This window comes from Macrotis lagotis, chromosome 7, assembly GCF_037893015.1.
Source record: "Macrotis lagotis isolate mMagLag1 chromosome 7, bilby.v1.9.chrom.fasta, whole genome shotgun sequence".
Taxonomy (NCBI): Eukaryota; Metazoa; Chordata; class Mammalia; order Peramelemorphia; family Peramelidae; genus Macrotis; species Macrotis lagotis.
The window spans coordinates 130,474,184-130,487,546 of NC_133664.1; the positions used below are offsets into that span (position 1 = coordinate 130,474,184).

The 13,363-nt window shown below is 32.1% G+C and overlaps 1 protein-coding gene across 4 annotated transcripts in view; it reads right to left on the reverse strand.

Annotated features, from left to right (window-relative positions):
- The window catches only part of PTPRZ1 (protein tyrosine phosphatase receptor type Z1), a 242,516-nt gene that overhangs the window by 78,012 nt on the left and 151,141 nt on the right, over window positions 1–13,363 (reverse strand). For all 4 annotated transcript variants that reach the window (XM_074193814.1, XM_074193813.1, XM_074193816.1 and 1 more), the window contains exons 10-11: window positions 10,892–11,018; window positions 1,365–1,408 (exon numbers count right to left, since the gene is read on the reverse strand). In XM_074193814.1, the coding sequence (XP_074049915.1) occupies window positions 1,365–1,408; window positions 10,892–11,018 (171 nt within the window). The remainder of the gene's footprint in view (window positions 1–1,364; window positions 1,409–10,891; window positions 11,019–13,363) is intronic.

The window sequence follows — 13,363 nt, forward strand, 5'->3', positions numbered from 1 at the left end:
GTATGAAATTAAGTTATTTACTACTTTGAGACAGTTGTGTAAATAAAAAATCAAGAATTCAAAATTCTGTTTTCTGTCCCACTATTAGCTGAAAATCCTACATTTTAATATGTCAGTGTTAGAATTTTATAATTTTAATTTGGCCTTTACTATTTATTAAAACATGTGAAATTCTAACTTATAGTAATTCAAATAGTATTATTCATTAGAGAGGCATTGTGGTACAGTGGGTAGATCTGTCCTTAGAATCAGGAATACCCAAATTCATGTCTTGTCTCTTGCAAATATTGCTTGCAGGAACATGAGCAAGGTAGTTCAGAGCCTCAGTGCTCTAGGTAATGTTCTCAGAGCTATAATTTACAAGTTAATTGCTAGTTTTCATTGTATGAAGAGTTTCCCAACTGGGTATATGGCATCACAGGAAAAATTCATTTACAAATAACTGGTCCCAATTGCTATAATAAGAGGGGAAGATTTTAATCCAAATAAATCAATGATTAGAATCAGCAATATAATAATAAAAACATAATGGATTTGCTAATTGTTTTTAGGTCTAAAATATATTTTTCTGAATTTTAATGAAGACATGTATTTAGGAAACTGATCTAATTTTGTACCTATTACAAGTAGTAGAGAAGATACTGAACTATATTGGGGGGAGGTATCTTATTTAGGGAGTTCCTCTTAATCAGTGAAATCACATCTTATGTCTTATCTCTATCTCCTCAGTTTTAACATATTTCTCTTCCTAATTTTTAACTTGAGTTAATATTACAATTATTAATATTGACATGATGGCATATGTTAGTAAATCAGAAGTATCCTGGAAGGAAATTGGTCTAATATTATAAATTCCCTAAAAGTAGAGTATTTAATGGACAACTTGTACAAACAATAAAAATATTCATGTATGCTTACATATAATGTGAATTTTTAAAGCAGTGATAGAACCACTGGCAAATTACCTTTCTAAATAATTATTAAATATTATAAGTCAAAATACATTTTCCAAATTCAAATGAAGATCTAACTTCAGACTAATAATATAAGTTTAAAGTTAGACTTTTAAATATGTTATGGATATTTTTATTTCTTATTGAGATAGTTTTATTTTAAATGGTAGTGGAAAAATATTTAACTCTTCAACAAGAAGGAATTAAATCTGTGGCTGTCCACTATAATCTGAAATGACCCCTTTATTCCTACTAATAATAATGAACACAATATTAACTAATTTCAAATAATGAATAATCTTTAATTATTAGCCCAACAATTATCTGAATCCTTATTCCCTAACTCAAAATTTTTATTCTTTTATTAAATTTCTTGAATAAAAAGAAGAACATAAAAATTGACCAGGATACCTTGAATAATTCTCCTGTTTCAATGAATTCAGGAAGATCAATCTCTAAAATTAAAAAAAATAATAATAATTATCAGAACTTCCAATTCAATATTTCAACCTGTTGAATTTACATTTGCTTTGTAAGAGGAGGAGGGAAATAGTTTAAAGATGCAGGATATTTCACTATTGAAATGAAAAATCAAAATTTTCCATATGAATTTATATGTTTAAATAATAATACCTTAAAAAATCAATCCCTCAAAAAAAATTCTCTCTCCCAGTTTGGCAAATGGGTGGAAAGGGGTGATGATATAATCCTGCTGTTAGGTGTGTAAGAAAACCAAAAGAGTATTTTTTTCAGGCAAATAAAGGTAAAGAATTACTTTTTACCCAAAGTACTTCTTATAAAGAATATGGTTTGCTTATTACCAGAGGCTTAGTGAGTACTTTGTGCTATTAGTCCTATCACTGAACCAATTTTGTCCTAAATGTTTTTCTGAACTAGGAGAAAAATGGATACTTTGCCCATTATCATTTGTTTTCCTGAAATCACCATGATTATTATAGCACCCCTAATGTACCTGAGGCTTTACTGGATTCTGAATAGAGAAAATATAAGTATCTTTCAAAAGAGTGAGTATTGTGTAGTAGAAAAGTATGCAGGTTCAAAACCTGGTTATGATAATATATAGGCAAACTATCTAATTTCTCTGAGCCTCAGTAAGAAAAGGATAATAACCTTGATGCTGCCTAAGTCATCGGTTGATGAAAAAACATTCAGTAAATGTGTTATATTACTCTAGTCATTAACAAACCTCAAAGACTGTGAGAATGAGACCCACTCCATTTATTTTTATATCATGGAAGGCAGATAAGGAGTAGCTATATAAGCAAAAGGAAACAACCAAGCTCAACAAAATCTAAATATTTTCTAACAGCCTAAATATATTCTGTCAGAATAAATACACTTTTACTAGGGACAGTCAGTCATAGAACTGACAGCATTTAAGAGAATATGGGGGTGGCCCTCCTTTCTTTAACTGTAGAGATTGCCACTTTTGCCCAAATCAATGGGAAGCTACTAGACATTTCTTGACTTCTAAAAATGCCAAGAAATTGGCAGGGTATGTTATTGGTTTCTCTTTTTCAGCTGAGGCGGAAAAGAGTTGTCTTAATAAAGAGAGCAATAATATGGGATTATTTTTCTCCTACTCCAAACAATTCTTGCTTATCCCTACCATACCATAAACCATTGCCATCATATCCTTTTACCTCTTCACCTCAAATTCCTGATTCTAGGTAATTGTTGTGACTTTGAAAAAAATTTTCAGATCTTTTCCATTTTTTTCTTCTCTGAGACTCTCTCAGTTCCTATCCTTATTAATTTTTTAACTAAAACTAGAGGTTTTCTATCTTTTCATCTACTCTCATTTCCCACTTTTCCTTTATATTCATATATCCTTTTTCTTTCTCTTCAACTTACCTCCATTTTGAGAGGGAAAAAAAAGATCAAAGTCCTTTCACCTCTTTTAGTGATGACATATTTTAGGCTAGATTTAAGATCAGAAGTTATACTTGAAACTTTTTACTTTGAATCCTCAGCACTTAGCACAATGCTTAGAAAGTGTTTAACGTTTGTTGAATTGAATAATAAATATTTTAAGGGGAATACTGCATATATGTAATTGAACAAAATCAAGTTCCAAAGATATTTAAGATTATCTGAATAACATTTTATGTATTATATAGCATAAAGTAAAATGCAAACTCTATCAGACATTCCAGTGATAGCTCTAAATTTCTAACAAAACAGTCTTGTTCTATGTATTACATAAATGTGAATTATATGAATTTTTCATAAACTTTCAACATGTTAAATAATTTTTAAAAAATTGAGACATTTAAAAAAGTTGAGAGATTTTCAAATGCGAACAAAAATTGCTTATCCCATCCAGTCCCCAGAAAATATGTAAGAACTACATCAAAGAAATAAATCTTTTCAACTACTCACCTGGTATATATATATTTTCCTTGTTCTGCACTATTTCCAAAGTCATTAAACATCCTTCCCATTCCCCCATTCCCTGTCCCCACCTTTCCCACAGAATTTATGAGAAACAGCTATATCTCATTTTCTATTAAAAATCAATTGATAATTGGAAGTGAAATTCTTTTATATGTTAACCTTTTAACTTTTACACTTCTAACTACTTATATTTTACAAATTCCAGGGGCCTTAAAATGTGATATATTTTTTAAGAAATACATAGTCTATTGCTCAGGTAATACCTTCTTAGGAAGGTTTCCTAAAAGGATAAAGGTTTGGTGGGAAATTAGAGTAGCTGATGACTGTTATTCGAAATAGGCCACAGAAATAAATATTAAACCTCCTTCAATCCAGAATTTGATTCACATTTAAATGGAGTTTTAAAAATCACACTTTAGTTACATTTTAACACCACTGTTCAATGCTGAATGATGCACTTGTTATACCATATTAGAAAAAAAAGATTGATTAATCTTACCTCTTTTTCTGGTGAATCTGGGGAAAAATAAAATCATGACAACATTCCCTGGCTCCTCAACATGCTTAGGGTACCAGTCTCAAAATTTGATAATTATCGAAGTTGAAAAAAATAAAAACACTGGAAATACTGGAAGAAATCTCTCATGGGAAAAAAGAAGGATCATGTACCAAGGATGACAGTCAATGGATGGCTCACCCAACTGAAATACCTCCTACTTGGAGGTCAAGGACTTGATTAGGCAGCAATGCAGCTATCTGGACCAAGATGGAAATGGCAATCATAAGGCTGCTGATTCTGTAGTTCAGTAGATCTGCTCCTAAGTCATGAAGAGCAGTGAAAGATTTGACTACAGAAGAAACTTTATAACATGTTTTCTCTGGGTATAGAAAAATGTCTGGAAAAAATGTTTATTAAAGGAAACAATGCATTCTTACCATCACATTTTTTTGGTTTAAATGTGATTTTATGTTCATATTACCAATCTACACTGTATTTGAATTATTTTTAAAGTTTTGTTAAGAAGGAATTTTACAGTACAGATTATAGATCTATATTAACTAATATTCATGACTTGATAAAGGTGACTATCATCAGATAGTACCTGAAATAGTTGACTTCATTATTCATCACCATTAAAAAAAAATCTTTGGGGACCTTGGTTCCACAAAAGTTCACAGCTTTGTCACTATAGTTTATTTTAGGCTGTCAGGCTTAGACCCTATTGATGAGAATACATTCCCTATAAAGTATCTAAGGCAAGTTTTGTTTTACCCAAATCTGTATTTTCTTATTTAAGAATATAGGGAATAGATTAGAATTCAAAGACCCATTCAGAGATCCTTTCTCCTGGACCCTTGGGGGTTAACTGTCAATTAAAATGAGTTTCAAAATACCACATCTGATAAGTCTGGGACCCTGAAGCCATAACAAAAGGAATAGGAATTTAAAGTAGCAGCATCTTGAGATCTAATCTGACAGTAATGACCTGATTGCAGACTCTGGTCTGCTAATTCCCCAGAACATATAGATTAGTACTTATGCTGTGTGTTTTTGACATTCCTTGTTATACATTACATTAATGTTATTCAACTAACATTCATGCTGGTTTCAAGTTCTTCCCATTTTAGGAATGTAAGATATAATAATTTCAGAATTATATGTTTCTATAAGACACTGAATAAACCAAATCATTAATTTGTATATCTTTCAAAATTTATCTTTTGATTTATGTGCTAATTGAAATTAAACTACTTGCTCATTCTGATTTTGTATTTGACTGTTTGTAAAAATTTAATTTTCCCCCCAAAAAAGTCTTCACATGTTAGTAACACATCAACATTCCATAACACAAAAAGCAACACTGATGAAGGTTGGCAAGCAAGGCTTATTTAATTGTTTGAAGGTAAGCCAAATTTTACAGTGCAGAAGTTAAAAGCAAATGTTGATCGCAATGTCTTCAAACTGTGATTTTTCAATAGCATTCTAAAATAAACACCAACAATATAGGGTGGTACAGTCAAGAAGGACAGATGTGGAGTGATTTAACAAAGACAATTTGTGTATACTTGCAAGCACATGTTAACAGGAACACATGGTGACCAAATACACCCATGCATTTAAATTAAACACATATAAACAAAGCTTTGAAAATATGTATTCTCAACAACTTGCTCTGTAAATTCAGAATAGCTCTAGATTACACAACAGTAAATCAGCAAAAGAATCTTAGTTTTAATGAAATGAGAATGCTTGTGGTTTCTCAATTCAAATGCATCAGTTCATATGAAAACAGTAAAGAAAAAAATACATGATACCTCTTAAGATGGTTGACTTCATATATTTTAAAAGTGTTGATTCTTAAAATGAAAATATTCATTCATTTTTATAGTAACTTTAAATGTAAAAACAAAACTCAAGGAACATGGAATTTCTGATGATACCATTGCATAAGACAACAACATGGATTAAAATGCACAAGCCCCAAATTCTCCAGACTACTAAAAAGTTTAAATATGAATTCTTGGAGGGCTGATTCCTCCTCTGTGTTCCTTTATTAAAAACAAAAATCTGTCATAGATATGCCATGGATAGAAGGAATAAAACAAACTAAACATTACTTCTACTCTCAAATCCCCCACCCCCCAACAAGTAAAATACAATACTTATAAGGCAAAACACTTCCTCAAAAATAACAACACAATTCTACGACTATTGTTAAAAGATTGCTGATCTAAATCTGGAGATTCACAAAATGGAATGTGGCCTAAAAGGCAGAAATGGTCCAATAGGCAGTATGAAGGGTAGAGAAAGATTTTTAAAGCTGGGATTACATTAGTCAGATAATTAGTGAGATAATCACAAAATGGAAAAAAAAATCATAGACACTCTCATATCCATGACATAATATTCTAGGCTTAAAATATTTTATGGAAATAATGTTGAAGATAAGACAATTTCAAATATTATAGTGCAATGTATAAATAAAACTATTGTAGGTGCTAGGGAATGGATGCATTTTTGTGCTGATGAGGCCAATGTATAAAAGCAATAGATATCATTTATATATTGCTTAAATGCAGAGTCCTAGAATAGCAGAAAGACCCCAGAGCTCAGTGAAGAAGGTCTTGCATGAAATGTTATAGGATAGAAGATGTAAGGAAAAAACAATTTAGTTCATAAAGTTTGGCTTTTAGCAGATCCCCACAAAGAATGAAACATTCAAAACACAAGCCATTTCTTAAAAGTGAAATCATTGTTTAACTAAATGTTTTATAGGAAAACAGACACAGACACAAACATAGACACTAGATGATGTGTCCAAGCTACCATTTCAATATAGCGTTGTTTGAAACTGTCCAGATCCTTTGAGTAAAAATGGAGATTAAGTTGCAATATTCGTAATCTTGTGGGAAATAGTACTGTAGACACAAGCACAGAACTTGCCCAGGATTCAGGAATCTTGTAGCTTATTTGAGCCAATACAAACTCAGTTCAAAAGATCATTCAGAAACCACTCCTCTACAGAAAAGAAATATTGGACCTCGCTGGAGGTTTAAATGTCTAGCATGGTGAACATGATATGTAAAAGCACAAACACAATCTAAATTTAAAAAAAAAATCTTTGAAAAAATATATGAATAAAAATACAATGGTCAGATAAAACCCAAGACATTTAAATTAAATATAGAATGGAGAAAATGTGTTCAATATAATAAACTCTAATACCATACAAGGGGGAAAAAGGATTTTATCATATGGAGTATTTATCACTTCATATCCCATTGACTTATATGATTTCCCTAATACTGCCACTGCCAGTATTTTTTAGGTGGTCTAGTAAGCAAAACTTTGGTGAAAATGGTTAGTAACTTTAGCAAATAACCTTGATATTTTCTTTTGAATATATCTTTGTACTCAAACATTCATACATTAGAAAAGAATATTAAGAAAAGGCAATAGGAAGGGTAACCATGTTCATATGGTCACAGTGTTATTAGATTAACTATGCTTCTATCAGAGTAGTTAATTATAAGCAATGTGTAAATAAAATTTCAATAGAAGATGCTCTAGTACTGTGGCAGTGTCAAGTCAAGAATTTCAGATGAGAGACCTAAGCAGTAATTTGGAAGCTTGTGTATTTTAATATGTACAATATCACAACAAAAACACACTGTTTACTGAAAGAGTTACTACTGAATTAGCTAGCATGACACTGGAGGGATGATTAATGAAAATGCAGTTTGTTTAAACCAGGAAGTCAGATTCTTTGCCATATGTAGTTAGGAAAAACAGAGCACCTATTTTTTCTTTGACATGAATAAAGTTGAAATTTGACTCTTCTTATAGAGTTTTCAATTTTCCTCTAAATGAAAAAAATTTCTTGTTCAGTTTCAGTGGAAGTTTCATCCTTGACATAGTCATTATAAAGATGATCAAAGAATAGGTAAGATTTGAATTCCATTAGTTTAACTCTATAGTAAAAAAAGAATTACCTCTGTAAACAGACAAATTATGCTTACCAGCTTTGCTTTTCCCAAACAGTAAGGGAATATAGTTATTGAATGTGTTTTCAAGACCAATTTTGCAAAGATTTTCATATAGCAACACCATGCAAAGAAAAGCAATAACATGCAAAGAAAATACAATTAGAAGCAAATTTTAAAATGGAAATTTGTTCTTGGATGGAAGAATTCAGTTAGGAAAGTTTTAAGGTGCGAAAATATACTACTAAGTCAACCAGGAGAAAACACTCAGTTGCGTTGAAATAAAAAAATTCAAAATCTGTCACATGATCTTAAAAATCATGTATTACTTACTACAAGATATTCTTAGGACTACGAAAAGAAAATTAAAATGAGAATGCCTTTTAATAACGTTCAATTTTAGTCTTCACTTATATGACAACTTCTATTTGAAGACTATTACATGATCTTATAAACATGACTTATTGCCATCATTTCAAATATGGAGATCAATGACACTATAAATTATTTACTTAATTTTTCATAGCAATCAGTAACAACTAGAAATCAATTCTCAGGAATGATATTTTGCTTTTTTAATACTAGATAATCTATTAGAACTCAAAATGGCAAATTGTTGCCCTTCCTCAATTCTGTCCCCTTGATTTTTAAGATTCTACTTTATTTTCTAATTAAATGAACCACAGTCCTTATTTTTTAGCTATGTCACAATTTATGATCACTCCATATAAAATATCTATTATGGTCTGAGGCTGATAATCAGGGACCTTTCAAAGGAAATTTCTTTATTAAGCTCCTTATTATGATGCTATTTTAAAGAATAATCATATATTTGTTTAAGAATTTCTTCCTAAGAATTGCCTTAATAAATATTGACTAAGGGTGGGACCCCTATTAGGAAATTCAAGATGTATAATTCACACATACCCATGAAATGCAAGCATGTTATATCTTATGACTCTCAGAAATTTAAGAGAGCTCAGTTAAACAATGAAAAGCTTGTGTTGATAACAGATGTGTAAACATGACCCTAATTAACTAATTTGCTAACAGTTGCAGCCTACTTATTAATATATGAACTACAAGTTTTGGGATGCCATAACAGAAAAATTTCAGTGAATTATAATTTAAATTGACCCAGTCATGGCAAATTCCATTTCCCATCTGCCTGGACCAATGGTCTCCAAACATTGTTTTTTGACAATGCAACCTTTTTAGTTAAAAAAATTGAGCATTCACTCTAAAATTTCTATACTTACTCATAAATTATAACTGTAATTAGCTGTAAATGTAAATAATATAAAATATATTTGATTCTATTATTAATAGGTAACCACTAGAGTTTAGTGAATCTGTAGTATCACTGACATAAATGAAAATCACATTGTGTACTATACAGAGGACACAATGGACTACTGAGAGACTTAAGATAAGGAAACTCATTAAGAGGTGATGAAGGCCTGAACATTGGTAGTGGTTATTAGAGAAGAGGGAGTAAGAGAATAAATATTTATTAAACATCTGCCATGTGCCAGGCAGGTACTATGCAAATGTTATCTCATTTGATGTGAATGAGAAGGGATTGATGCCAGAGAGATTGAAGAAGTAGAAAAAACAAGATTTAGCAACTGATTAGATCTGGGATGAGTGAGGTAGAGGGGCTAAGGATGATACTTAGATTTCAAATATACTGAAAGGATGGTAGTATCCACAATAGAAATAGAGAAATTTGGAAAAAAGGTAGAATTGGGAGGAGGGATCTAAGATGTTGATCACAACCTTGACATCATAAATTTAGAGCTGGAAATATTCTTAAAGACATTTTAGTCTAAATTCCCCTCTCCCCATTATACAAATGAAGACAGGAAGTCCAAGAGAAGTTAAATAACTTGCTTGAGATGACAAAGGCAGATAACTCATTCGTGCCAGATCATCCTGTGAGACTCACTCAGTTCTACACAAAGCAAAAAAAAAAAAAATGGATAATGGTGGGAATCTAAGTTACTGGCTACTAGGCCAGCAGGAAAAGGCAGGGATTGGGGAGATCTATTACACCCATAAGGAACAGGGTGTGGGGATGTTGAAGTTGGGGGGAGAATTTTGCTTTCACAGCTCTTGTGGATCAAGGTTGTGATATACATATATATGTATATATACATACATACATACATATATATCAAGAAGTGATAACTTGTGATGCAGTCACAGCAAGTAAGGGATAATGGAGGAGTGATGAGTACAAGGTTTAGCTATTTTAGAAACAATCTCACAGATGATTATCATAAGGAAGTATGATTGATTCTCCATTTCTCCATACATCCCTTAGGATGAATCAATGGTCCTTCTGTGATACATTATATCTACTTTGGAGACTACTGGCTTAGACAGTGGTAACAAACCTCACTACTTCAATAATTTTTAACCTGCACTTAAGCATATAATCATCCATTATTCACTAGCAATGTTTTCCATTTATATGTTTGAATAATTCAGTCCTGCCCAGGTGTGAGCTGCTCAAATTTCCTTCTTAGAGTGAGCCAGTCTCTCTGTCTCTCTGTCTCTGTCTCTCTGTCTCTCTGTCTCTCTCTCTGTCTCTCTGTCTCTGTCTCTGTCTCTGTCTCTCTGTCTCTCTGTCTCTCTCTCTGTCTCTCTGTCTCTCTCTCTGTCTCTCCTCCCAGTTTTCCTTCCCCAACTTAGAAAAACTCTTGTTGGGTAAGTCTCTTTACCTCCCTGATTCTCATAAATCAGGTAAAAAAGGAAGGAGTGACCAGAGGACATGGGAGCGGAGGGTGTTCCAAGGGAAGGCAGATCCTCATTCACTGATAGCACTTTTTAATTATGTGGCTAGCTGCCTGCAGAATGTAAAATGAGGGGCCACCAGATGAGTTGGTGCAGTAACCCCAGGAAACGGAAATGCCAGTTACATATAAATAATTTAAAAGGGTGGAATTTAGACACACTTGTAATCCAGTTGTATTAAGAATAACATGTTTCTTTTTAATCAAAATGGCAACTGCTGTCAAAGCATCACTTACCTGAATCATCTGAAGGCATGTCAATAACCAGTTGGTCACTGTATTTTCCATATAAACCATTAGTGCATACAGCTACAATCTGAAGGACATAACTTGTATTGGGCAGCAAATTATTTAGAATAGCACCCTAAAAGAGAAATGTTGTTGATTATATCAGTGTCTCATTTTTAACTCAATTTTCTGAACATACTGAACAGTTATACTTAAAATTTTAATCTGCTAATTAGGATAATAGCAAGCTTTTATATATTGTTTTAAGGTTCGTAAAGATTTAGAAGTAAGTTATCTCATTTTGATCCTTACAACAACCCTGCGAGGTAGGTGCTATCATTATTCTTATTTTTATAGATAAGAACAACAAGGCTGAGAAATGTTCAGTGACTCCTTAAGCACCAGCATTTTTTGAATGTAATAAATTATGGCAAGACTATAGAATACTGAAATTGTGAAATCATGCTACTAGCAAAGATACCTGAGAATAAGAGTGAACAAGAGTAATCGGTATGCTCAGTTTTTTGACTAGTAACTCATTCCCTAACAAAGTTAGATATTTGATATTGCATCATCCTGTCCATTCCAGGTGTAGTTATCATCTTGGTCTTGTCCCACCTCATTTTATCCCTGTTAGAACGTATCTTAAGTTTGGTGTTCAATTCTGGGTGATGCATTCTGGGGAAGATTAGCTGTTGTTGCTTGTCCTTCATTCTCTAAGAAGACCATGACATCAGGGAGGTGATATCATGACATGCATGTGATTAGATTTGAATGAGTGGGTCTGTGCTAAGTTACCAGGTTCACTTCCTCTCTTCCAGAGCCATTTGGGTCCAGTGGCCAGATATGGACCGGGACAACTGGAGATGCCCCAGTATGGGAGGCAATCAGGGTTAATTGACTTGCCCAGGATCACACTGCTAGGAAGTGTCAAGGGTCTGAGGCCAGATTTGAACTTAGGTCTTCCTGATTCCAGGGTTGGTGCTCTATACACTGCACCACCTAGCTACCCTTCTGGGGAAGATATTTAAAGTTCATTTATAAGTTAGATACTCATCTAGAAATGGTTGATCAAAGATTGTGAAGAGAGTCAAAATCATGCTATGAGAATAGGTTAAAAGAGGGGATATTTTACCTAGAGAAGATTGAGGAAATATGATAGCTGTTATGAAATATATGAAGGACTGTCATGATAAAGGATTAGATTTATTTTGTTTGGCTCCAGAGATAAGGACAAGAGATAGTAGAAGAGAGTCAGATTTTGACTCCAAATAAGCAACATTTTCCTAATAGTTAGAACACACCTAAAATGGAATGGATGGTATAAGAAGGAAGTGGTGGATTCCCAATCACTAATGGCCTATAATTATAGTCTAGATGACCTATTGTCAAGGAGGATGGGGAATATGTTCCTAGAAGGCATGTGTTTGATTAGATAGCCTCTGACAATTGTTCCAGCTTTGAAATTTTATGATTTAGATCCAGAACTTGATTTAATTTTATTTTGTCCAAAAGATAATGCCAAAGTGTGATATGAACCTACATCTGTTATTATTGCTGCTATACCTTTAGAAAATTTGGATAAAATTGAAAAAATCAAATACTCTCTCAGTATCTGGCTCAAAAAGGGTATAGAGTATGGAGCAATATATTAAAATAGCTGGGGTTCTAGGAATTTGGCATCAGCTAATGAATCAAAGTTATCCAAACTGAAAATCAGTCCCAGGTACATAGGTTCTATGAATAAACAGATAGTGCAAGACTCCATTAGATGGAGCAGGGCAAAGATGAGGCAATCATATGATAGAATAAAAATAGATTAGAGAAAAGTGATTCTTTTCCAATCATTTTAGTAGGCCAATATTGATTTTCATTTTAGATAAATGAAGAAATTATTACTTGTTTTACTTTATGGAGAACTGTTTAGAACTTATTTTATTTATTATTTTTAAATAATGTATAGATATAATTTATAATACACACAAAATTATTTTAAACTCATGTTATTATGTGTAACTATTATCAAGTATATAGGATCAGAAAATTCTGAATGGATCATTTCATAATAATAATAATAATAATTACAATACCTATAAATTGGAACATTTTATTTGAATAAAAGCAAAGAATACCTAATGCTATAAAAATATAACATGGCTTTAAAAGCCTGTTTTTGGGAATATGTGAAAAAGACTATTTGAGATATGTATGTATAGATATATATATGTATATGCATATGCACATTTGTTTAAGGGTATGTGTTTCTGTCTCCCTATGTGTTTCCTTCTTTCTTTTTACTGATCCTCATTTCTCCTCCCTTCCAAGCTGTTTGCCTCCTTTAACTAGCTGTAACAAATAATTAAAGTATATTTAAATATATGTTCCTTGCTACTAAATTTAGAAGTAGAGAAATTATTACATTTTGTATTTTCTTCTTTAAAAAAGCATAAAATAATTTTTTCTTTTGTATATGTTGTCTTT